This window comes from Nelumbo lutea, chromosome 6 (genome assembly GCF_056320005.1).
Source record: "Nelumbo lutea isolate HS-2025 chromosome 6, American lotus-T2T, whole genome shotgun sequence".
NCBI lineage: Eukaryota > Viridiplantae > Streptophyta > Magnoliopsida > Proteales > Nelumbonaceae > Nelumbo > Nelumbo lutea.
This window is the reverse complement of record NC_142689.1, coordinates 56,576,837-56,604,023: the sequence shown is the minus strand read 5'-3', so window position 1 is coordinate 56,604,023 and position 27,187 is coordinate 56,576,837. Positions and strand designations below refer to the sequence as shown.

At 39.0% G+C, this 27,187-nt stretch overlaps 1 protein-coding gene and 2 long non-coding RNA genes across 3 annotated transcripts; 1 reads left to right on the top strand and 2 right to left on the bottom strand.

The window, feature by feature from the left end:
- Positions 1-1,882: 1,882 nt before the first annotated feature.
- Positions 1,883-4,062, bottom strand: LOC148848992 (uncharacterized). The gene is made up of 2 exons (XR_016101303.1): positions 3,143-4,062; positions 1,883-2,319 (listed from the first exon to the last, which is right to left on the bottom strand). It is a non-coding gene; the product is annotated as an uncharacterized LOC148848992 (long non-coding RNA).
- Positions 4,063-23,446: 19,384 nt separating this feature from the next.
- Positions 23,447-24,285, bottom strand: LOC148848991 (uncharacterized). The gene is made up of 2 exons (XR_016100171.1): positions 24,111-24,285; positions 23,447-24,009 (listed from the first exon to the last, which is right to left on the bottom strand). It is a non-coding gene; the product is annotated as an uncharacterized LOC148848991 (long non-coding RNA).
- A 1,689-nt stretch (positions 24,286-25,974) lies between these two features.
- Positions 25,975-26,570, top strand: LOC148848990 (auxin-responsive protein SAUR23-like). Its single transcript, XM_088947956.1, has one exon. The coding sequence runs from the start codon at positions 26,100-26,102 to the stop codon at positions 26,412-26,414; it is 315 nt and encodes a 104-aa protein (XP_088804082.1). The 5' UTR covers positions 25,975-26,099; the 3' UTR covers positions 26,415-26,570.
- Positions 26,571-27,187: the final 617 nt, after the last annotated feature.

Below are 27,187 nucleotides of genomic sequence, written 5' to 3'. Positions count from 1 at the left end.
GGTATCTAAAGGGTGCTCCAGGTCGTGGTATGTTATACAAAAGTGGAATAACTCTTGAGATAGAAGGGTATACAGATGTTGATTGGGCTGGTTCTGTGTCAGACAAAAGGTCAACTATATGATACTGTATCTTCCATGGTGGCAATCTAATAACTTGGAAGATAAAGAAACAAATAGTGGTAGCAAGGAGTTGTGCAGAAGCTGAGTACAGGGCTATGGCTCATATTACATGTGAACTAGTATGGCTGAAGAATTTGTTACAAGAGATGGGGTTCTCAATTGACAAACCCATGAGGTTATATTGTGATAATCAAGTTGTTGTACACATTTCTTCTAATCTAGTCTTTCATGAGAGAACAAAGCATATTGAAGTTGATTGCCACTTTGTAAAAGAAGAAGTGATCAGTGGAGTGATAACTACAACTCATGTGAGTTTAGGAAACTAGTGGGCAGATCTATTTACAAAGGGGCTGTCTTGTGGCAAAGTAGATTACATTTGTGACTAGATGGGACTATATGACATATATTCTCGTGTTAGAATCAACAGTACATGGGTATTTTGGTCTTTTGTCTATCTAATTGAGAGTGAGTAGTTTTTTTATTTCAGTTTAAGTTGTGTCCCATCCTTAATGAGGGACAATAATGTCTTTTGCATTCCAGCATTATACATTATAAATACAAAGTGGATCGGCTGGGGAGAGTGACTTTTTCTTTTTTGGCCAAACCCTTCTTCTTCTTCTTCTTCTTCCTCCTTCGAACCTGAACTGAATAGAATTAATCTACTTATTCACACAAAACACAATTCTCCTTCTCCATTTAATGGTATAGTTATCTCTAATGACCTAATGCCTCAGTAGCTATACACCAATCTTGAAACCCACTTGGCTTCCCAATCCTTGGAAATTCCTTTTAAACTTAAGGGTCGAAACCATGCACATTTCTCACTACAAATGCATATTACTTTGGAACCAAAGATTCTCTATTAAACTCCTCCACTAGCTTTCCCTTTCACAACCAAATCTCAAAATCTACTTTCCAAATGTAGCCTTTTTAAAATCTTCAATCTTGTAGCCAATGTTGTTAAGGTAGTGAGAAGATTTGATTCCAGTTGACAATGTGAGTTTTCTATTCATCCTCCCAAACTTTCCAAAATAAATCTTCCAAACTAATTGCAAATATTTTAACCAAAGAAAATGTGGCCAATCTCCCTAAGAGTTCTTTTGTGAGTTGAAAAACCTTGATCCCCACTTTGTAGCCCAAAACACCTCAAACTATATATTCACCATATTTATGCCTAGAGAATTCACTCGAAGAAACCAAATACAACATGAAGACATGTAGAAAGAAAAAGAAAGGAATTAGATTGAGAGAGATTCTAAACTAAATATGTATAGAATTAAATAAAATAAAGAACAGTAGGTACATCTCAATGTTTCTACTAATGAAGAGTCCATCGAAAATGTTGGATTTAATCTGTGAAGCATTGGAAGGAAGAATATACTGATCATGGTTGTTACAAACTTTCAAGTTCATGACTATGTCTCAATTGGAAACAATATACTATAATTGGATTTTAATCAAGGATGGGCACTCATATAGTTGATTCTGTAACCATCATTGTTCATGACCACCAAAGTCCTCCAAGCTCAAATCATTTAAGATATTTTTGAAGGAAATTGAATTTTTATTTTCTATTGCCATAGTTTATACAATAAATCAATCAAGCATCAATAATTGACTTGGTTTCTAATATGTTGAAAATTCCTAAATAAAATAATTCTAATCCAACTAATCTACTTTTTATTGAAAACAACATTATTATCCTATGGAAAATTATTGGAAATTTTCTTATTTATAATAAGGAAATCTCTTTTCTAGGTGATCACAAGAAAGGAACATTGTGAGTTTTCAATCTATAAATTTTTCATTTGTATAATATGGGTTACACTTGTTATTTGCTTTAGAATCTATCTAAAATATAAGCCACAAACATTTTCTAATGAAGTTCGTGGTAACTCAACCAAAGATACATTCCTAAAAACTAAAATCATTGACATAACTTTGTACATGAGACAAACCACATAAATAAATAAACAAAACATGCGACCACAAGGTATCCTTCTAACTAAAACCAATCTTCCAAGAGTAGATTATAGAGCTCTCAGCTCACAAGATGAAGCTACCTTAGACGTGTAATGCTATAAGCAGGAAACTATGAATACCAACTCCCTTTCTTCTTTCATGTCGGTACTACTGTTGTGTATGTAGGTTTGTACTCGACCAATGATTTATAGGCACATCTGGTATTGCTTGTCCTTACTGCATAAATAATGTTTTGAATCATAGACTAATCTTTCAAAACCTTTCAGCCAAACAGTCAAACACAAACACATTCGAAACAACAAACACTGAATAAGGTAAGGTGGCGTTTGATAAATCTAAAATCTGAAAAGAGGCATAGATGTTTTTCTACTTTTTATAAGCTTTGAATATATACGGTTGCTTGTGTTGGATTGAACCTTTAGGATCTGAAATTCCCTGATTTTACTATTTTACCCCTAAAACAAACTATTTGATAAATTTGAGTTCAATTTGCACTATTTCATAAAAATAAATTATTAAATTCAAAAATAACATTAAAAATATGAATAAATTATAAAATTAAAAATAATTTATTAAAATAAGAATAAAATTGAAAAATACATATAAACTTATAAATTAAAAATAATTAATTAAAAGATAAAATAATAATGAAAATAGTAATAAAGTCCATGAAGCAATGAGAAAATATTTAACAATTTGCAAATTAATATCTTAAAACTATTAAAATATTTAATAAATAAAAAAAAATTAAAATAATTAATAATTAATACAAATAAAAATTATAAAAAATATAAATGATTTATTAAAATAAGAATAAAATTGGAAAGTATGTAAAAATTCATAAATTAAAAATAAATTATTAAGAATTAAAATAATAATAAAAATAGTAATCAAGTCTATAAAACAATTTAAAAAATAATTAATAATTAGAAAATTAGTATCTTAAAAACTATTAAAGTCTTCTATAATTAATTAAAATTAAATAATTAATAATTAATTAATTAATTAATTAATAATTAATTATTTATTAATTAATTACCACTGCTGAGAGTTGTAGTGGCGGTGGCGGGATTTCACAGTGAGGCCTCTTGCATCAGAGATCGATGGCGAACTCGAAGCCGAATGGGGCGGAGAAGACAGTGGTCCGGAGTGGAGAAGAGATGGAAAGGGAGAGAGAGAGAGAGAGGGAGGGAGGGAGGGTGTCAACCGCCGCTACTAAGCATTGTAGTGGTGGTGGCGGGATTTCACAGCTAGGCCTCTTGCATCAGACATTGATGGCGAACTCGAAACCAAACGGGGCGGAGAAGACAGTGGTCCAGAGTAGAGAAGAGATGGAAAGAGATAGAGAGAGAGGGAGGGAGGGAGGGAGGGTGTTAACTGCCGCTGCTGAGCATTGCAGCAGCGGTGGCAGGATTTCACAGTGTGGCCTTTTGCATCAGACATCGACGAAGAACTCGAAGCCAAATCGGATGATTTGGAGTCCATAGCAAGTCCATCAGAGTCGAATTTCCGCCAGAGATCGACAGCGAAGAACATGCCAATAGAGGCAAAGATCGGCAATTTTTTTGTACCACAGAAACTTGAATAGAGGCGGAAGGATTTCTTGCATTAGAGAAATATGAACAAAGGCGGAGATCAAAGCTACCAGAAGGGTTTCTTCGAGTTCTCAGAGAGAGAGAGAGAGAGGGAAGAATGAGATTTGAGAGAGATTTCTTTTTTCCAATGACATCTCCATCATAGGGTTTCTTCAAGTTCTCCATCGTCGTCTCTCCTCTTGTTCAATGGCAATAGATCTGAAATATGAAGAGCATAATTTGGCATTATCAAAAATATGAAAGATATTTTAGACTTTCGACCAGGTCTGAAACACATCTGACTGCATTCAGTGCCTGGCCTGAGTCTTAAAGTTTAAGATCTAAAAATGGTATTCAGATCTACTTTTAAGACATGACCCCAAATGCCTCTTACCTCTGGAAAGTAAGTTTTTCAGAGATAAGAGGCAAATTTGTTGCTAAATTTGATAGTAAATCTCCTTAAGTTTGCATGTCCATAATAAATTAGACTTTGATAGGCTTCCCAAACTATTGAAACATTACAAATGAAGCCGACAAAAGTGGATTGCTCTCTTTCGAGTGCCAAATGTTGCAACTCTTAGTAGAGTTCTCTTTTGGTCAGTTTGGCCTACTAGTAATTATTAGAATTTGATTTCAATAACCCATTTATAACTAAACTTACATCGAGAAAAAGATGTAATTATTGATCTTTCTCAAATAAGTACTAAATGAGAATGCAAATGACATTTTCACCATTAGGTACTTTCCCAATTACTAAAGATAATAGAAGGTATTTTGTCTCTTTTGTAAAATAAACATTAAATGAAGATGTAAAAAGACATATTTGTCATTTATGTTTTTCCTATTCAAAATTTACAAATGGGATATTTTTTGTCTAATGAAAATTCCAAAAGCCAAGACAATTATTTACACTTTTATAGATATTATAGATAAAGTGAATATAGATTTGTTTCATGGATTGTTCTAGTTCAATAGTAAAATGCAATAAAACAACACTTAATGTGAGCCTTTGGTTATCTTCATTAGTTGAATTTTGAAAATGTCTTTTCTTCTAAACTTGATTATTGATCTCATCCTAAACACTTTTCTTGGCTTAACAAGAACACACAAATTGGGAATAGCCATTCCCGGGCCCAAACCCTTATGCCTTAACCCTGGGGGCAATAGGCCGGGTTTGATCCCAAGTCTCCACTACAACTAGCTAGAGAATGTACCAACTGAACTACCATTAGTTTGTTCTCATGTTGAGAAGTTAATACATGTACTTCTAATATATAAGTTATATAAAAATGAATAAATTTGAAGCTCAATAACTATAGAAAGAAAAGAAAAATATTTTCTCCACAACCTTTTCACTTGAACAATACATTTTTAAACAGTAGCCCGTGCATTAGTTGCACGGGTGATTGCTAGTGATATAATTAAAGAGGGATGAATTGATTCACACGTGTGGTGAGGTCACTTGACAGTTGGGTGAATGGAGAGACCTACAACTTCATTAATCACAAAATGTGTTGGTTTATGCTCTTCGGTTCTGTTTATGGCCATTTCTCTTCAAGAATTAATGCAACAGCTTTACTTTCTCTTTTTAACCATTCAACGACACAATGTGAAGGGCAGCAAACCCATGTGGTGGTGTTTGTGTACAACTAGAATCGGTGCTGTAGCCATTGTAGATCAACAGTATCAATGCTCTATATTCCACGAGATAACTAAGAATTTCCAAGTCCACCATAGGTGAACAAAGTCAATAATTTAAAAAAGAAAATACAGATTTAGAACCAATAATAGAAGGAAAAAGAAGATTTGCTATTGAATGGTATTTCCAAATTCCATTGGGAGAAGTTCTCCCTGGTGTTATATAGAAAGTAAATTTACAATGTTGAAATGTCAACAGCATACTTTGGAAAAATAGCGATATTGGTTTCAATCTCAATCCCCTCCTCAACTTCAATTGCAATGTCTTTTCATTTAACCAGAAGCTACAAAATTGGAGAGTATGGATTTAATGCTGGACCATCCACCATCTTTCTTTTGGATCCAAAGCTGCAGCCCTTTGAGCTTATGAGCCTATGGAGCTTGTGGCATAGATTGACAACCAAAGGAAATTCTATGCATTGATTTGTTTCTCCACCACTGGCCTTTCTAAGATCTTGTGTTACTCCTCTAACAATCCATTCAAAAGGTGGATGAAAGTGTCTTCTTTGCAAGGAATCGTTAGGCCACCCATTGGATGATCAAACCCAAACTCTTCCTCGGCCTGACCTAACAATTCTTGGAATGAAGGATGATTCAAGTAAGATACTGGAATAACAATCCTCCTCTTTTCTGTTTCTCCTACATAAACCGCCAAATGACCCTTGGAAACATTGACTGAAGGATGATTCTTGTATTGTTTTAAAATGTTTGCAAAAGGTTTTAATTTCCATGATCCATGTGAGTAGAGAATGCAGCACTGTTTCTTGTATTCGAGGGTGAGGTCCTCTCTTGTCGAGCAGTGTTTGATCATTATGGGCTGAGAGGTTAAGTATAAGACCATTGAGAGTAATACCTGATGGGCTAATCTTGCATCTGCCCACAATCCTTGGGTTTTCAAAAGGTGATTGGACCCAATGACCATTTAGTGTAAATGTTGGGCCCATTAAGAGTCCATAGTGATGGACTCAGGGGTTTACTTTCTTCTATAATGAATTCTGCTAGGCCTTGTAATAAAGGTCAGGCTGAACCCATGTGGCTTATGTGTAGATCAATATTTGGGTCCCACACCATATAAAGAAAAACAAATGGACAACAGGTTAAGAGGTTAAGTGAGCACATAAACTTAATGGGCCTAAAGCTCAATTTGAACTGGGTTTAAGTTAGTTAATTAAAAGGAGGCAAGATAGGATTTATAATCTAATTAGGATTAGTTGAAGGATAAGATAAGTCTTATTCATTCAAGAGTCCAGATCCAAATATCAGATTTGGATTAAGGAACTCTCTCCTAATTGGATTAGGAGGCTGATCCTGAGAAGGCTATAAATAAATGGGGCAAATTCCTCAGTTATACATAATACAGCAAGCTGCAGAATTCTTCTTTGTTCTTGTCGCCCCTACCTAGTTCAATCTCCACTTGTGGGAGTGATCAAAAATTTTTCTTGGTATTGCTTCTTGGTAGAAGAAGCAATATGAAATCGTGCTCACCAGCCCTCCACTCCGTTCTTGCTGAAGAATTCGGTTCTTGCTGAAGAGCCATCCTGTTGATCCTGCTTCACTACACTGTGTCATCTTCAGCGGAAGTGGATTTCGGTTTTCTCCTTGGGCGTGAACACCTTCATTGGGAGTTACTGTTACTTCATATCAGGTATACCCTTCTCCTCCCTTTTGGTTTCAGATCTAGTCTAGTTTTGGTTCAAGATTGATATTTGAAAATGCAGTTTTCTAAAATAGGGAATGCGATTCCCAGATGGGAGAGAGAGAAATTTTTGAAATTTTGCTCAACCTTCCTGTAGGGTTTGGCCATCCATATGATGGATTTCTCATCCCTTTAGTGGTATCAGATCCAGGTTCAAATCTTTAACTGAATTAAACCAGATCTAAATCTACACAAATGGGCAGAAGGCATTCTACCCGATTTGCGCAGTTAGCATTTTTGTAGGAAATCGGTTCCCAGTTTTTGGGCGAATGATCTGAAATTAAATCTTTATTAATCTGATTTATATTTAGAATTGTTTTATATATTCTTCTTGGATTTTGGGTTGTTCGTCTGGTGTAGATTAAATTCTTTTTGGTGCAAGAAATCTGCGCACCTACTGATGTATTCAATTCATTCTTGGTCTGTAATTAACTTTATTTTTTTTTAATTTCACATGGAATATATTGGTATTCAAATCGGATGTAATGTTAATAGAAAAATTAGATTTTATATTCTTATTTCATTCAAAAATGAAGCTGAAAGCACAAAGGAGAGAATTTCACAGATTCGGGTTCAGCAATCTGCGATTTGCAGTTTTGGAAACTACACACTACAAGCTGATCTTTGTTTTGTAGAGTAGCAGCCTTGTGAACAACCCCTTTTTGTTTGATTACTGATTCTTGAGTGTCATCTATCATTTGTTTAATTTCAAATCATCCTTTTGAATTGAATCTTGAATTAAACATCAAACCCTAGACCCATTCGAACCAAATTGGTCCATTGAGGTATGGACCGGTAAGAAACCAAGTGTAAGACACTTGAAGATTTGGGGTTGTCCGGCACATATTAAAAGAACTAGTGTGGACAGATTGGAATCCAATACCAGCCATTGCCTATTTGTAGGTTACCCCAAAGGCTCTGTAGGTTAGTTATTCTTTGATCCAAAAGAGCAAAAGGTGTTTTGCAATCAAAATGCCCACTTCCTAGAAAAAGATTACATCATGGGTAATCATCATCAGGAAGTTGTTCTTGATGAGGAGAGCCCAGGGATAGTGGGAGATGTCCCACCAGCTCTAGAAAATAACCAACCTAGAACATCTACCAGAGTTTCCAGGCCTCCAGTTCGTTACGGTTATGACCAAGAAAGTTACTTGGTGGAAGCCACGACTAGTGAGGAGGATCCCGTGACTTATTCGGAAGCTATGATGGACATAGATTCCTTGAAGTGGGTAGATGCCATGAGAGCTGAGATGGACTCAATGGAGACCAATAGAGTCTGGACTCTAGTAGATCCACCCCCTGGGGTAAAGGAATTGGTTGCAAATGGATCTATAAGAGGAAGAAGTGCCCCAATGGTGAAGTTGAGACCTACAAGATTCATCTTGTGGCGAAATGATACACTCAGAAAGAGGGAATCAATTATAAGCAAACCTTTTTGCCTATGACCATGCTTAAATCCATTAGAATCCTGCTAGCTTTAGCATCGTACCATGACTATGAGATTTAGCAAATGGATATCAAAACTACATCCCTAAATGGAGATCTTACTGAAGATATATATATGCAGCACCCGCAAGGTGTAATAGCTTGATGAGAATAAAATTTGCCATATCTTTATCCCTCAATATTCAGTAGTTTACACTTAATTGGTACCTAATTGCACTCATTACTCTTGTATTTCAATTCAGGGCAAGCAAGAAGGCGATTGGAAGAAAACAAAGCTAATCGGATGATTTTGCACAGTTTTGGCACTAATCAGTGATCTGGGCATAACTCTCAATTCCAGACTCTGATTTGGACAATTCAAGAAGCACTGGAAAGAAAAGGAAAAGGCCCACAACTTGTGTGTTTTGGGTTTTGGCAGAATCGGTGTGCATCGAAGATGAATTCGGGCCCAAAGTCGGAGCAATTTCGCAACAAGGCCCATTTCACAAGGTGAAGCCCATTTCGTAGAAGAGTCTTGAAGCAAGCCCGAATTGTTAAAGAAGCCCAGTTCGAATTCAAGATCCCAGAGTCCCATTAGAATAGAAGTTGAATGTATTCTCAATAAAAGAGTTTTATCAGATTTAAATTTTCAAATTGTAATCCTAGAAAGATAAGATATAAGAGTTAGGTAGGATACGTTCAAATTAAACTAGGACTTTCCAATTTGAGGATAATCTCCTTAAGGGAGTTGGAGATCAGCCATCTCCCTAAATCTATATAAAGGGGGGGCGGATCAGCACCCAAGGCATCAATTTCTCCCAGAGAGCTTCAGTCTTTAGAGAGAGAAATCAGCAACCAAGGAGGAAAAAGCAAGAGTTCGCTCCCCTTTCTCATCTGGAAGCTGCAATTTCATCATGAAGTGTCTGTAAGTTTTTATTTCTAGTTGAAGGGTTAGGGAAGCCTTGATTCTGTAAGCATTGTGAGATCTAATTGATTTTTATTTCAGTTCATTGTTTATGGGTATTCATATGTTTTCTGTGAATTAACTGTGAGGATTATTTTTGTTGATTAAGCAAGAAGGGCCCCTTGCTCATTCAATGGAAATAATCTATGGCCGATTGAACCTTCAGTTTCGTATATGATTGGTAGGTTCGATCATGGTGGCAACTAACATAAATTGATTGCAAAAATGTTTTCAATCTATGTTAGGAAAATATATGATCTGGTTTAAACAGTCCGAGCTTGTGAGATTGCTAATCAGAATTGGGTCTCTCCCCTCTTAATGCTATTAATAGGTTAAATCCTAAGAGCTTGTTTAGAACTGCCTATTAATAAGGAAAGCAATCAAAAAGCTTGTTTTGGTTGTCAAATAATAAGAGTAGAGGTTGGCTGTTAGAGCTTATTAATAGCTATAACCAATTTATTCATAAACATATGAATCTATCTATGCATGAAGGATCAATGCTACGAATCAAAGCTGAACTTTTCCTTCAATTGGAAGTTTTCTCCCATCGATTTAATCTTTTGTTTTTTGTTATTTTTTGCTATTTACTTGTTTTCCTTAGCTTTATGAATCCCCCTTAATCCATCTACTTGGAAATAAATCCACCCAAACCCTGTGGAGAACGACCTTGCTCATCACTATCTGCAAATTATTAACCCAAGAGCAAGAGTATTTATCTTTGGTTGGGTTCGGCACCCCACCATAGCTGTAGGTCAGGAACTCATGGTATGTAAACTCAACCGACCCATATATGGACTTAAGTAAGCTTCTAGGAGTTGGAACATCTAGTTTGACTCTACCATCAAATAGTTTGACTTTGAGCAGAATCCGGATGAGCCCTATGTTTATAGGAAGACTAATGGGGATAAGATTATGTTCTTGGTTCTATATGTAGATAACTTTCTACTCATTGGGAATGATGTAGGAATGTTAACTACGGTGAAAGTGTGGCTTTCTCACCATTTCTCCTTGAATGATTTTGGAGAAGCCTTCTACATATTGGGTCTTTGAATCTATAGAGATATATCAAACAGGATAATAGGATTATCCTAGTCTGCTTACATTGACAAGATAGTCAAGAGATACAGTATTGAGAACTCAAAGAAAGGAAATGTTTCTTTCAGGCATGGGGTCACACTCTCCAAAGGTACGTCTCCCAAGACTCCTGAAGAGGTTGAGGGCATGAAAGAGATTCCCTATGCCTCAACCGTAGGGAGCATCATGTATACCTTGCTGTGCACTGATCCAAACATTTCTCAGGTAGTGAGTGTGGTAAGTAGATACCAATCTAATCCAAGGCATGAGCATTGGACCGCTGTGAAAACATACTAAAATACCTTCGAAGGACAAAAGAATTTTGTCTGGTATTCGATGGTAGTTCACTACAAATCCAAGGGTATACTGATGTCATTTTTCAGTCAGATCTAGATGATAGAAAGTCTACATCTTGTTATATCTTCATGATAGGATTGTGTGTTGTTAGCTAGAAAAGCAACAAACAGGGGTCCATCGCAGATTCCACAACCGAGGCCCAATATATTGCCGCAAGTGAAGCAGCCAAAGAAGTCGTTTAGATGAAGAAGTTCATTCAGGAATTAGGAGTAGTTCCATCAAGCACATCACCCATTCCATTGTTGTGTGACAATACTGGAGCCATTGCACAGGCTAAGGAGCCACAAGCCCACTAGAAGTCAAAGCACATCGAGAGCAAGTACCATGTACTGCGGGAGATAGTTGGAAGAGGGGACATCTTGATTCAGAAGGTAGCATCAGTGGAAAATGTAGCTGACCCATTAATTAAGCCACTAACACAAAAAGTGTTTGAAAAACACATGGAAAGTATGGGAATCTGACTTGTACCTGATTGCACGTAAGCGTATGTGGGAACTGTTAGACAGTTATGCCCTTAGCATCAATCAGATTATGTATCTTTTGACATTTATTGTAAATGAATAAAGTACATAATTGATTCATGTCATTGTTGTGTGTTTCTATGTAATACTCTTAAATTGGACACTTATGAGACTCGTGTTAGTTTAGAATCTTCACAGCCATTGGATAGATCTAGGGAGATTTATCCTTCCAAGGTTGACACTGATGTACCGCCAAATTGGTTGGGGTGGCTTGTCTCAGTTGCTAGGGTGAGACCTAAGGTACATGTAGTGTGGGTTTTTCTTGAAACCCTGAACCGGACCAAAATTCCAGTATTGCCCTAGACCTTGGAGATAGATGGACAAAACTAGAATGTTACACCTGACCCCTAGACTAGATTATGGTACTGCACTAGGTGTCAGATCGGGGTGTCTTTGATATGCCAATCAGTGAGATCCTTAGAGGGGGTCAAAACCTGTGTATGTTGGGACAGTCCGAGAATTCATCTAAGTGGGTGATCATAGTGACAGGATCAACCCCTTTGTCGGACATAGTAAATGATCGGGGATGCACTCTCTCTGATGGAAACCTAAACTACGTGCAGTTAATTTCAACCATTGGAATTTGTTTTTGCAATATATATATATATTATTGTTTCATAATGTTTGCAAAAGGTTTTAATTCCTAAGATCCATGTGAGTAGAGAGTGTAGTTGTTCCTTGCAGCCGAGGGAGAGGTCCTCTCTTGTCGGGCAGTGTTTGATCATTATGGGCTGAGAGGTTAAGTGTAAGACCATTGAGGGTAATACACGATGGGCTAGTCATTCATCTGCTCACAGTCCTTGGGTTTTCATAAGGTGGTTGGACCCAATGAGCATTTAGTGTAAATGTTGGGCCCATTAAGAGTCCATAGTGATGGATTCAGGGGTTCACTATCTTTTATAGTGAATTCGGCTAGGCCTTGTAACAAAAGTTGGGTTGAACCCATGTGGCTGGTGTAGATCAATGTTTAGGTTCCATGCTATACAAAGAGAGCCAACTGGGCAGTGGGTTAAGAGGTTAAGTGAACACATAAACTTAATGAGCCTAAAGCCCAATTCGAACTAGGCTTAAGTTAGTTAATTAAAAGGAGGCAAGATAGGATTTATAATCTGATTAAGATTAACTGAAGGATAAAATAAGTCTTATCCATTCAAGAGTCCAAATCCAAATATCAGATTCAGATTAAGGAACTCTCTCCTAATTGGATTAGGAGGCTGATCCTGAGAAGGCTATAAATAAAGGGGGCAAATTCTTAAGTTATACACAACCCAACAAATTGCAGAATTCTTCCATGTTCTTGTCGCTCCTACCTAGTTCGATCTCTACTTGTGGGAGTGATCAAGAATTGTTCTTGATATTGCTTCTTCGTAGAAGAAGCAATTTAAAGTTGTGCTCACTAGCCCTCCACTCCGTTCTTGCTGAAGAACTCGGTTCTTGCTGAAGAGCCATCCTACTGATTCTACTTCACTACACATTGTGTCATCTTCAGTGGAAGCGGGTTTTGTTTTTCTCCTTGGGTGTGAACACCTTTATTGGGAGTTACTACTACTTCGTATCAGTTATATCCCTCTCCTCCCTTTTGGTTTTAGATCTGGTCTGGTTTTGTTTCAAGATTGATCATTGAAAATGCAGTTTTCTAAAATAGGGAATGCGATTTTCAGATGAGAGAGAGAAAGAAATTTTTAAAATTTTGCCCAACCTTTCTATAGGGTTTGGCCATCTATATGATGGATCTCTCATCCCTTCAGCACTTCCCCTCAACATGTGTACAAATATATAAAGAGAAAGGTATAGATAACCAAAGAAATGGTGTGGTCAAAAGGCCATTCGCAAAAGAGTGGCTAGCAGGAGAGCCCACATTTATTCATATTAGGGCTTCTAAGGGACATCCTACATGTGAAATCACATGATTTTGCCTTTTAACCCATTTCCAAAAATTTGTTGAGAGGCCTTACTTACCAATATTACATCGCTTCATGCCCCACTGAACCCACTTGAGTACACATGAAGAGTGGACAATTAATTGATTGTATATCGCCTATATACCATAACATTGACAACCCATGACATTGTAACCCCTAATGTAAACAGTTCATTCTTGGATTCTGTGTTCCATATTCGAAGCCCTTCACATGCGTTGTCTCTTGATTATGATCGAGTCAAATACAATGAGCTGACACATATAACAGTCTTCATGATAACTAATTTGCACCTCAAAACCGAAAAAGGGGACAACCAGTCCCCTTCTCTCTTATAAGTCAAGATCTATGTCCCACTCGTGGCCCATGTAACTCTGTTTTAACTTTTAAGTCTTCCGTCACGCTTATTGTCATAATCTCTCATCAGTTATTGACAATGTTATTGTCCATATATATATGTACAATAATATAAGTGTACATATATAAATACACTTCCTGGTTCTCTTCCTTCTCTATCAATCCTTGTTCTTTGATTTCTTATTCTTGTAATATAAGTTTTCATAGAAGCCATGGGCATTCGCTTGCCTAAATTGCTTCATGCCAAAATGATTCTTCGACGTTCTTTTCTTACTGCAAATCAATCAATTTCATCGGCAGCAGCAACAGTTCGACAATGCGAGTTTTAGAAAATGGTGTTGAAGTCTGGGAATAAAAGAACAATACACCTCAATCAGCAACTCCCAAACCAATGGGCTAAAGGCAAGATTAGACAAAGCCAACAGACTTTGGCCAAATGAGTTATACAACATATTATGGGCCTATTGAATGACACCTCTGACCGTTGACACAAATGAAACTCCCTTCAACTTGACATATGGAACAAAGGTTGTCGTCCTAGAAGAGATCGGCCAATCGACGATTCGAATTGAGGCATACCAACGAGATGAGAACAACGAAGAGTTGAGAAACAACCTTGATCTGTTAGAAGGTGTCCAAGAACAAGCTGAAATCAGGTTTATGACCTATTAGCAAAGAGTAGCTAGATATTATAGCTCCTGCGTCAGAGAGCATCACTTCGAGGAAGGAGACCTCATCCTCAGGAAAGTTATGGTTCTCTAGCCCAGCATTGAAAAGCTTGACCCTAAATCTGAAGGGACCTACAAGATCAAGCAGGTGGTAGGCCCCGACACCTTTCGGCTAAATTACATGAGTGGAAGACCAATACCTCGTACTTAGAACTCCGAGAACCTCCAAATGTATTACCTGTAATGTAAACATGGGTCATGAAAAATTTTGTGAATAAAGTGTGCAAGTTCCTCTCATCTTGGCTTCATCCAACAGCCAGGACCCCTTGGCTGAACGACCGACAACAACACACAACCTTTACTAAAGTAATACGCTTGGACTGGATGCCGGCCCAAGGCATACGACTCTTTGAGTGTTATATACCTAGTTTCCTTTTTCACTAAGGCAAGAAATTTTGGGACCTCGACCATTGCTAATGGGCAACCTATGACACTGGCTTCGACCTTAGAGACCCTAAAAATAAGTAAGTCTTTATGAAGGCCAAAGAGATGACATCGGCCCATTACTTAATATGAAACACAAGGAACAACACACTAAGCAAATAATGCAACTCCATCAAGGCAAAGGCACTCTGCAACCTTGGCCGCATACCATTTGCTAGGCTTTGGCCATACACACGAAGTTCAATCTCTAAGCCCCTAAGGAAGAATGCATAAGGTAAGCTAAGGCAATTGCCTCCCTTCCTTTTTGCTAAGGAAGAGAGTCCCAAGACCTCGGCGACAAGGGTCAACCTCGGCTTTACATCCTTAGGGTAAAACAAAAGAAAAATCAAGAATTACAAGTTTCTTTACAAGATATGCCCCCTCGAAGAGGCATCAGCCCCTTGCTTGAGAGAAAAGTAAAACATGAAGAAGAAAGGAATGGAGAAATCTTGATAAGAAACTCAAAATGACAGAAAAAAAAGATTGTATATTTATTTAATGTATTTTGTTCAACTTTCATTACAAAAAGAGGCCTCTGATGGGTAGGCCAAGCCCCTAACAAAAAGTATATCAGAAAACAAAAAGAAAAGAAAGAAAGGAGAACAAAACAAAAACTCCTCAAGGGTCACTGAAGGAGGAAGTCTCAGCCCTACTCAGTCTCCTGCTATGTGAGTTGTTGAACATCGTTTTGGCCCTCGACTGTGCCTACCACCTTGACTGCTTATTGGCTCGGAAGGCGAGGACCCAGCTATCTGTCATCAAATTCAGAAAAGGATGCCAGCACTTGGGCTCTGGTATCCTCGATTTCCTCTAGGTATGATGCAGTGCCGAACTCGACCAGCTCATCCTTGTGGGCTTCCAAGGCCCTGTGCTCCTCAACCACTTGGATGGATGCCTCTAGTAGCCTCTGCTCTACCTCGTCCAATGAGGTCTTGGTGGCCCTCATTTGTTCCCTCTTGGCCGCCATGTTGGCCTTGAGCTTTTTGCGGCATTCATGCTCCCCACACGTCGTCTCTACAGCAGCCTCTCGGCTGGCCCACTCCACGACTAGCTGGCACTTCAGTTGCTCGATCTGCTGAAGCATCACTTCCATCTGGAGCTGCAACCTTCTTCACCCTCATGTCTTGAGGGACATCGGCTAGTCGTCTGGGCGGGGCCCCATCCACTTCTTGACCTCGGTGTTCCCCTTGGGCTGAGCGGTTCCATCTTGCTCTACCTCTGTGAAGGCCCCTTGGTCGGGCCCTTCCTGGATTTTTCCAGGGAAACCTACAACCAAGGAAGATGACTAACATTAGAAGAAAGATAAAGATAGATAAACAAGTAACACAGCTAGCCGATAGAAAGAGTGCCCATACGGAGGAGGGTAGGACTGAGGCCAACCAACACAAAGGCCTCCTCTATTGGTAAAGGTCTGGCATGAATTTTCCTAGTCAGCCGAATCTGATTCATCACGGTTGACTCCTTCTTGCTACTTTACGGCTTATTCCTCTTGGCCAATGAGTCTGAAGTCCCCTAGTCAAATTGGAAAGACCATCCTTGTGGGCAACTAATGAAAAAGAATGTCTTCTTCCAGTTGTGGACGGACACGGGTTGTCCACTACCCTACTATGCCAGCCTTGGAAGCACCACAAACCTTCCCCATCGGGATGCTTCCTTAGTGCAACAAACATCAGAGGACTTTTAGGGTCACAGACATGTCTTGGAGGTAGGCCATCACCAACATGACCACTATCATCCTAATGACGTTTGGGGCACGATGGCTGAGGGAAATGTTGTAGTAATTGAGGATTTCTTGAATGAGGGGAGGGAAAAGAAAACGAAGGCCGAAGTGGAGGTAGTGCTCATGCACACACACCTCCCCCTTAGCAGACTGCCATGGCTGATCACCAACAAAAGGGAATCTATCCCTATAGCCCCCTGGTATATGATACATCTTGCATAGAACCCTCACTTCTTCTTTGTCGAGCCCACTATCAAAATCATAGCGGGGATGATGCATCAATGCCACACCTTAGTGAGCAGCCTGAACCCGCTCCTTAGGAGTAGGTTCCTCAGCCTCCTCAGGCTCCACCACTTAGGGAAGTTTAGGAGCATTCCCTATGCCATCAACCCTCGGTCTCATGAAGCCAGTACCTTCATTAGGAGAGACTACATCCCATTGGTTGCACTCGACTGTCACTCCCACTACTAGCTAAGGTGGAAGAAGAGTTGCTGGGGTCAGTCCAGTTAGGTGGGGAATAACACTTAGTTCAAGGAAGAAGAGTTGTTGACATATTGAAGATAGGAGTCCTTTACTTAGTGTTTGCTTGAGGAAGGAAGACTTAAGGAATCAATTATATGTAGTTGAGGTCTCTGCGATCATAGGTAAAGACTCAATGTTTGAGCAAATGGTGAAGACTCGCTCAATCAGTCTCCTTATTTAAAGGAAAATGCATGGCTTAGATTGTTTTTGATCCAACGACCGCAAACTAACCAATTTGACAACCCAAACTGGTGAGCTGCACATGGCATCGACCTTGTGGAGATGAAACAACACCAAAAGAGGGATCCGGTTCGTCTGTTTGCTTCGGGTCAAGAATGACCCAAACCGAATACCCCTTTGCACTGTTCCGTGCATGGCCTTGACCAATCCACACCAACACCCATCCCACGTATGACCTCCACTAGATGACATCAACACCCATACGGGGCATGGCCGACACACATGGATGTCTTGCACCTGTACTGGCCACTGTCTCATGGTCTCGGCCCGTAATGATCCTTCACTAAGATGGAGAGCGAGTAGGGAAGCAGTCGCCAGCAACTGCCAAGAAGAATCCTCTATAGCCCAAGACGACACCTCCGTGCAGCTCCATAGTACTCTCTTTGGCCGAGGTCAAGGCCACACAACACGTCATTCGCCCTCGACCACTATGGCCTTGAGATTGGGGGACAAGTGATGTAGGATACTTGGTGGACCTCAGATCGTGCCGCATGGCATTGGCTAGATTAAATCCTGGCTGCACATCACCAACTGCTTCCAACCACTCCTAAGAAAAGGTTAGCTATTAACAGGGGCACTCACCTCAAGGTAAGCACATTCAAAATCCCAAGAGAATTATCCATGGACATTAAGGATCGACTAAGCTGTAAGCCCTCGTCTCTTGGGGTAATACCTGGGGCCTCAGACATGTGCTCTTCCCTTGTTTATAGATTGGACCAGTCGTTTGTGGACTCTAAGGATATTATTACCTTGTTGCTCTCGGCCCCATATCAAGCAACAACAACTTCATTAATTGAATTTGAGAATTGTTTTTTCTTCTAAATTTTGTTATTAATCTCATGCTATGTACATTTATTGGCTTTACAAGAACACACAAATGGGGAGTAGCCATTCCCTAGCCCAAACCCTTAACCCCAACCCTGGTGGCAATAGGCTGGGTTTGATCCCAGGCCTCCACTATAGCTAGCTATAGAATGTACCAACCGAATTACCACTAATTGGTTCCCATCTTGAGCAATTAATGCATGTACTTCTCCTAATATATAACTTATATAGAAATGAATAACTTTGAAGCTCAATAACCATAGAAAGGAAAGAAATTTATTTTTTCCACTACCTTTTCCCTTGAACAATGAATTGATTCACACATGTGGTGAGTTCACTTGACAATTGGGTGAATGGGGAGACCTACAACTTCATTAATCACAAGATGTGTTGGTTTTTGCTCTTCGGTTCTATTTATGGACATTAATCATCAAGATTAATGCAACAGCTTTACTTTCTCTTTCTATCCATTCACCTACACAATGTGAAGGGCAGCAAACCCATGTGATCTTGTTTGTGTACAACTAGATTCGGTCCCATAGCCATTGTGGATCAACAGTATCACTGCTCTATAATCTATGAGATAATAATTAGGAAGTTGCAAATCCAATCATATGTTAACAAAGATAATGATATAATTTAAAAAAAGCAAAATACAGATTTAGATCTAATAACATATGGAAAAAGAAGATTTGCTATTGAATGGTATTTCCAATTTTCGTTGGGAGAAATACTCCCTGGTCCTATACGTAATGTAAATTTACAATGCTGAATTTGAAGGGATAGGATATCCATCACATGGACGTCCAAAGATTGCGGAATAAGGGGGCGAATTTCAAAAAAAAAAAAATTCTCTCTCTTCAACTGGGAATCGAATTCCCTATTTAGAAAATCATATTTTCAAGGATCATTCATGAACCATAAACTGAACCAGATGTGAACCAAAAGAAGTAGGGAGGGATTATACCTGATACGGAGAAGCAGTATCTCCCAATGGAGGTGTTCACGCCCAAGGAAGGATCCAAAATCTACTCTCACTGAAATTGGCGCAGTGCAGGGTGGAGTAGAATCAGCAGTGTTCTTCCAAAAGAACTTGACCCTTCACAAGAATCAATTGGATGGCTTGTGAATACAACTCCAATCAATATTTTCTCCAAAAGATTGGTATCAAGATCAAATATTGATTTCTCCCAAGAACTGAAGATCGAACTGCTGGAGGCAACAGCTGCAGGAAGGAGGCAGCAAGAGAGTATTTGCAGGGTACAAAATTCTCTCTTCTTGTAATCTTAGCTCTGAAGACAAGAGTATGTTGGTTGCATGTCTAAAGGCTGTCATCCCCTCCTCCTTTTATAATCTCAAAGGGATCAGCTCCTAATCCCATTAGGAGTTGCTAACCCAAATCATATTTGAATTAGAAGTCCCTTTAAGTGATAAGGGATAAACCTTATCTTATCTGCAGATTAGATCAGCCATCTCCTAATCTAATTAGGAGGTTTCTATATCTAAATCTTATTTAGATCTTGGACTCTATAAGTGGATAGGGTCTGGGCCCAATCCTATCAGCTGATCCATCTCAGAATTCGCCCCTTTAAGTGACTAATCAAATTAGCCCAGTTCGAAATGGGCTTATGGCCCATTTAAGGTTATGTATTCACTTAGCCTTCCAAACTAATGCTCAGTTGGGCTTTCTTGTATGGTGTGGGACCCTAACATTGATCTACACATCAACCACATGGGTTCAGCCCAACCTTTGTTACAAGGCCTAGCCGAATACACTGTTATGGACAGTACACCCCCTGAAACCCATCTCATGAGCTCTATGGGCCCAACACTTACCCTAAGTGGTCCCTGGGCCAAACCACCTTGTAACACTTAGGGACTATGGGCAGATGCAAGATTAGCCCATCAGGTATTATCCTCAATGGTCTTACACGTAACCTCTCAGCCCATAATGATCATACACTGCCCGACAAGAGAGGACCTCTCCCTCGGCTGTAAGGAACAATGTTTCACTCTCTGCTTATATGGATTCTGGGAATTAAAACCTTTTGCAAACCTTTTAGAAACCATAATATACATAAAAATATATTTTGCAAAACAAATCTGAACGATTGAAATCTGTTGTCGGTAGTCTTCGTTTCCATTAGTGAGAGTGCATCCCCGATCAATACTTTTGTCCAACAAAGGGGCTGATCCTGTCACTATGATCATCCACTCAGATGAATTCTCAGACTGTCCCAACGTACAAAGGTTTTGACCCCCGCTAAGGATCTCACTGATTGGTACATCAAAGACAGCCCAATCCGACACCTAGTGCAGTATCATAATCGAGTCTAGGGGTCGGGTGTAACTTTCTAGTTTTGCCCATCAATCTCCAAGGTCTAGGGCAATATTGAAAATCTGGTCCAATTCAAAGATTCAATTAATCCTATACTGTATGTGCCTAGGGTCTCACCCTGGCAGCCGAGACAGGCCACCCCAACCGACTTGGTGGCACCATAGTGTCAGCCTTGTCATGATAGGTCTCCCCAGACCGACCCACTGGCTTTGAACATTCTAAACTAACACGAGTCTCATTAAGTGTCCAGTTTAAGGGTATTACACAGAAACATACCAAGGGAACATGAATCAAATATGCACTTTTATTCATTTACAATAAACTCATAAAGTACATAATCTTGATTGAAGCTAAGGGCATACAAAACTGTCTAATAGAATTTTCAACAATATACTTTGAAGAAAATAGGGACATTGGTTTCAATCTCAATCCCCTCCTTAACTTTAATTGCAATGTCTTTTCATTTCACCAGAAGCTACAAAATTGGAGAGTTTGGATTTAATGCTGGCTCATCCTCCATTAACTTTGATCGAAGAGTGAAAAATCTTTCTTTTGGATCCAAAGCTGCAGCAGCCCTTTGAGCCTGTGGGCTCGCTCGTGGGCTTGTGGCACATGGAGTGACAAGCAAAGAAGGTTCTATGCATTGATTCCTTTTTCAATGGCTGGCCTTTGTGAAGATGATCTTGTGTTACTCCTCTAACAATCCATTCAAAAGGTGGATGAAAATGTCTTCTTTGCAAGGAATCGTTAGGCCACCCATCGGATGATCAAACCCAAACTCTTCCTCGGCCTGACCTAACAATTCTTGGAATGAAGGATGACTCAAGTAGGATACTGGAATAAAAAACCTCCTCTTTTCTGCTTCTCCTACATAAACTGCCAAATGACCCTTGGGAACATTGGCTGTTGTTGACCAAAATGATTGGTTCCACCCTCCTGAAAGAGAGCGGCGAAAAATCTCCTTTGTGTGAAGCAAACCAGGCAATCGGAAACCCATGGTTTTCAAGGTTACTTGGCAAATGAAGGATTCACAAGATATTGATCTCAGAAGATGCTATTAGAAAACACTGAGAGCATCAATACAAGTAAAAAATGAAAGATGCACTTTTCCTCAGCATGTGTACACACATACATACATATATATATATATATATATAGGGAGAGGGAGAGGGAGGAGGGAGGGGGGGTAGACAACCAAGGAAATGGTGTGGTCAGAAGACTATTCGCAAAAGAGTGGCTAGCAGGAAACCCCACATTTATTCATATTAAACCTTCTAAGGGACATCCTACATGTGAAATCACATGACTTTTCCTTTTAACCCATTTCCGAAAATTTGTTGAGAGGCCATAACTTACCAATATTACATCGTTTCATGCCCCACTGAACCCACTTGAGTAGACATGAAGAGTGGACAACTAATTGATTGTATATCGCCTATAAATCCATTCCATTGAGAATCCATGGCATTGTAATCCCCCTTAATGTAAATAGTTCCTTCATGGTTTCTGGTTAATTTCTTGAAGTTGTATCATTATATAGTTTGAAAGCAAAACACCCGCAGGTTTTGAGACACAGTAGAAAGGCGGAAGCCAAAAAAACTTGTTTGTGTTCCATCTACTCTCCGCCCTTCACATGCGTTGTCTCTTTCTTATGAGTCAATACAATGAACTGACACATATATATAACAGTCTTCATGATAACCAAATTGCACATCAAAACCGAAAAAGGGGACAACATGTCCCTCCTTCTCTATCAATCCTTGTTCTTTGATTTCTTATTCTTCCTTCTCTATCAATCCTTCTTACTCCAAATCAATCAACTTCATCAGCAGCAGCCGCCACAGATGTCCCAAAAGGCCATTTGGCTGTTTATGTTGGAGAGACCCCGAAGTTGTTTATGGTTCCAATCTTCCTTCCAAGATTTGTTAAGTCCGTCTGAAAAAGAATTTGGCTTCAATCATCCAATGGGTGCTCTCACCTTACCATGCAAAGAGGATGCCTTCATTAATCTCACATTTCGTTTGAATGGCTTATGAGTATTAGCAACAATGATTTATTCTGATCAAGAAATTGATTGGCCCCGGCCCGTTCAAAATTTGTAAATAATTTTCTTGTGGAAGAGAGTCGAAGAAGAGGAAAAAGAAATCCCTTGTTTCAAGTAAAACTATACAATATAATACAAAATTTTGCCTTTTATTCTTCGGCAATTAAGTACCAAAGTTTTTACACTCCTGTGAATTAAGCCTTGACAATTAAGTATCTATGTCAAACACCAGCCAAAAACTTTTTCAAATGATGTTCTGCTTAATTCAACCGAAGATGCATTCCTAAAAATAAAATAAATGACATAACTTTGTACAAGAAACCAAAACATATATAAATAGATAAACAAAAAATGTGACCACGAGGTATCCTTCTCGCTACATCCCATATACCAAGAGCAGATTGTATATAGAGCTCTAACGTCAGAAGATGAAGTTACCATAGATGTACGTTTTCTGCTTCCACCTAATTACTATTATTGTGAATGTTGTTGTGTACTCAACCAATGATTTATAGGAACATTTGGTATTGCTCATCTTTATTGTACAAATAGTATGTTTGAACCGTCTCAGCCAATCAGTCAAGAGCGAACACATTCAAAACAATAAACACTAATTTAGGTAAGTCTCAGCTTCGTTGCTGGTAAATCTCCTCAAGTTCGCCTAAAACCTTTTTTGACCGTTCTTCTAACGATAGCCCTCCAAAGTACAAACTATTTGAAACATTACATATGAATCCAATCAAAGGTGTATTTCTCTCTTTCTAGTGCCAAATCCTGCAATTCTTTTCGGCACATTGTAATTATTGAAAGGGCAAACTTCTTAAACTATCCTTACTGTTTAGTTAATTGACTAACTCTACTCATATATATTGTCTTAGAGTACCCTTAAGTTTTTTGACAACTGACTAGCTTTACCCCTGCCGTTAACATCTGTTAATATTCCATCAAATCCTTATACATGTGGCACCACGTGATATATACAATTATTTTAAAACCCAATATTACCCTCAGTCCCACTTCTGTATATCAGGTAAAAATCACTGCCTACAAACGAGACTGTTATGGTCTCTGCTGATTTTTTGTCGATGATCCCACACAACGAGAGATCCATGTGGTGGTGCAGCTCCAATTCCTTCAATGTTGGGCACTCGTCAGCGATATTTGCCAACCCAGTCTCAGTAGCGCAAATTAGAACATGCTTCTAAAAATTAGGGCATCGATGGGCAATAACTCGTAGTCCTTGATGAATTGAAGTCTGCGGGAAGAAAGCGGAGGAGGAGAAGAAGAGAGGAAGAGTATAAGACAAAGAGGAGTTGCGTAGACAGAGAGTAGAAGGGGTTGTTGGAGAAAAAGAACAGGAGGAGGAAGAAGAAAGATTGCAGAGAGAGAGAGGCAGAGAGATAACGTCTTGCTTCTTGTCGATCCTTGTAGAGATCACATCTTGGTTGTTGTTGCCTCATAGCAACCAAGAGATGGAGTTGCTGCAAGAGTTGTGAAGCCAACCCCAGACACCGGAATGGAGATTAGTCCCGGAAGAAAGTGGCTCAAGCAGAATAAGGCACTAAGAAGGAGAGCTTCGTACCTCATAGATAATCTATGAAGAAAATCCTGACTCTCACTTCAATCCTAACTGCTCAAGCAAGGCTGCTTGTGGTATTGTTGACGTATTACCATATCAAGAAGGTTCTGGACAGCGGCTATACAGGCAGAGCCATCGCAGAACTTAACAAATGCGAGCCACGGGAGCTTCCTGGTATAATATATCATCTTCTAGTACTCGTATAAATAAAAGGGCAAATTTCTTAAATATCCCTCGGGTTTAGGAAATTGACTAACTCTACCCTTGCTATATACATATTATCTTAAATTACCCTAAGTTTACACCGGTCTAAGTTTGCTTTTTCTTAAACGTAAAGAAGGGAGATAAAAAAGCTGAAAAGGCTTGCAGAACGGAGGCTACAGCTGGGTTTGCATAGGCAACGTAAAAAGCAAACATGACATAGAGCAAGGATTTTGATATTTCGACCTCTATGTAGTCAACTCGATTTATAGGTGGCGTAAAAAGTTTATTTGATTTTAGCATTTTAATCAGAGCAGCTAAATTCTTGAGACCTCCGTTTTTTAGCCTGAGCTTGAATCTGCTAAGCTTCGCCGCTCCAAGACTATATAAAGAGCAAAATTACTAAATGTGTATATATATAGAGAGAGAAAAAGAGAGAGAGAGAGGTAGACCAAGGAAATGTTGTGGCCAACAGGCATTATATTCTCAAAAGAGTGATAGCAACAGAGCCCACGTTATTGATATTAGGCCTTGTGAGGGACATGCTAATGTGAAATCACATTATTTTGCCTTTTAGCTCATTCCCAAAGATTTGTTGAGAGTGAATACACAACTTACTAATTCATCATTCCATGTCCGATGTCCCACTGAACCAACTTGATCAGACATGAAGAGTTGACAACTGATGATTGTATATAGTCTTCACATGTGTTGCTCCAATCTCATCAAATACAATGAGATGACACATATACATAGTCTTCGTGATAACCAAATTGCACCTCAAAACTAAAACTGAAAAAGGGGACCACTTATCCATATAAGAGTTGATAGTCGTACATAGAAAGAATTTTCCTTGAAGTTTTACCCATAAATAGATTTTGGGTGAATGATGGTTCAGCCCAGCATTAGAATTCTTAGGCCCAACATACAATTAGGATAGGTGTCAGTTTGGAATTAATGCTAATTCATAGGCAGGTATTAACGAATAAGGTAGGGGTATTTAACATTTTGAATTATTGTTGATCTGCAGTGGAATTCAGAATTCTGCAGTGAGCTGCAACATACTTTTTCTTAGGATATATACCACAGCACAACCAATCCTACCAATCTTGATAATTGACCGGGGTGGCAAAGCCATGTGAAACCATAACGTCATGACCCATGTCCCCCATCGTTGCCCATGTAACTACACCCTTGTCATCAGTTATTAACAAATTTATTTTCCTATATTGATATAGATCGATGTATACAGGCCACTGACTTGAGGTTATAGTGGGATTTGGGCAAAGAGTTTACCATGGGTGTAGGTTTGTGCCTATGCCCACTAGTTTAAACCGACACCAACTTTGGCTAACAAATGGCTTTTCTTTGTCTAGTGATCACTCAATAGTAGGTCTCTGACTCAAACAAAATGTCAGAGCTAGCTGTGTTCCAAAACCAAAGGCCAAGTCTGCTTTGTAGGGGCCCCTACTTACCTACCGATTCATGTGAAAGTGGAACAATCACACCAGACCTAACTACAGCCATAATAATGGAATTGGGAGCAGAGCCATGTGAAACTCTTCTTAGTTATGTCTCTTATCATGGTCTATGCAACTGTGTCTTCACCACTCATTAAATAATACTTTGAGAGGATTCCACTTCTATCTGGTCCATCTATATATACACAGGCATACCACACTTCGATGCCATCTCACTTCAGGCCTTTAATTTGCAAATTATCTCTATTCTCAAAGTTGTTCTTCTTCTTCTCCTTGTTCTTCTAGGGATAACCGAGCATATATATAAGCCATGGGCATTCGCTTGCCTGGATTGGTTCATGCCAAGATGATTCTTCGACGTTCTTTTCTTACTGCAAATCAATCAACTTCATCAACAGCAGCAGCAGCCACAGATGTCCCAAAAGGCCATTTGGCTGTTTATGTGGGAGAGACCCAGAAGAAGCGGTTTGTTGTTCCCATATCCTATTTGAACCACCCTTCCTTCCAATCCTTGCTTCGTCGGGCTGAAGAAGAGTTCGGATTTGATCATCCAATGGGTGCTCTAACAATCCCGTGCCAAGAGGATGCCTTCATTAATCTCACATCTCGGTTGAATAGCTTATGAGTATTAGCAACCATCTGGAACCGAGAAATTGATTGGCGCCCGTTCAAATTTTTGTAAATCCTAGGAGTAGCCATTATATGTAAATAGCTTTCTTGTGAAAGAGAATTGAAGAACAGGAAAAAATTAAACAATACAATTTTTTTCCTTTTGTCTTTATCCTTGGAGATTCTAAGTTAATGGTTTTAATTTATTCAAGCTATTTTCTTGTTTTCTAGTTGATTAATTTATTATAGTTTTCGACATCCCCTATGAATTCAGCCTTGGCAATTCAGTACCAAAATGTTGCAGGAAAAAATATATATATACACACAAGGCCAGATTAAGCTAAGGTACACTCTGAATGAACAAAATTGAACCTATTTGCTTAAAAAACAAAACTAAATCCCATCAGGGGATTTAGAATTATGAACAAAATTGTGCAGATGTGCATTTCAGCCATATTCGCAAGAAGGATATATAATATTATCTTACCTCTTCTGCTCAAAGTTGTAAAAGCTACCTCTCCAATTATGTAGGGTGTTTTAAGAAAACCTAAAATCTAGGGTAGGTTTTTCTAAATCCATCGTGTTTCAATACATAATCCATTTTTAAATTAATAAAAAGGTAAATTACAAAAACCTCCCCTATGTTAAGTGATTTACCTATTTTTCAAAGTTGCAAGTCGAACCGGACCTCGCCACTTTTTGAGTAGAGATCACATTTGCACCCCACAAACACCCGACATGCACATCTCAGCATGCATTGGGAACATCTCCCAAAGTTGTCAGTGGGAA

Excerpts from the sequence above, each read along its gene's own strand:
- LOC148848990 (XM_088947956.1), top strand. The coding sequence starts at position 26,100 with ATGGGCATTCGCTTGCCTGGATTGGTTCATGCCAAGATGATTCTTCGA.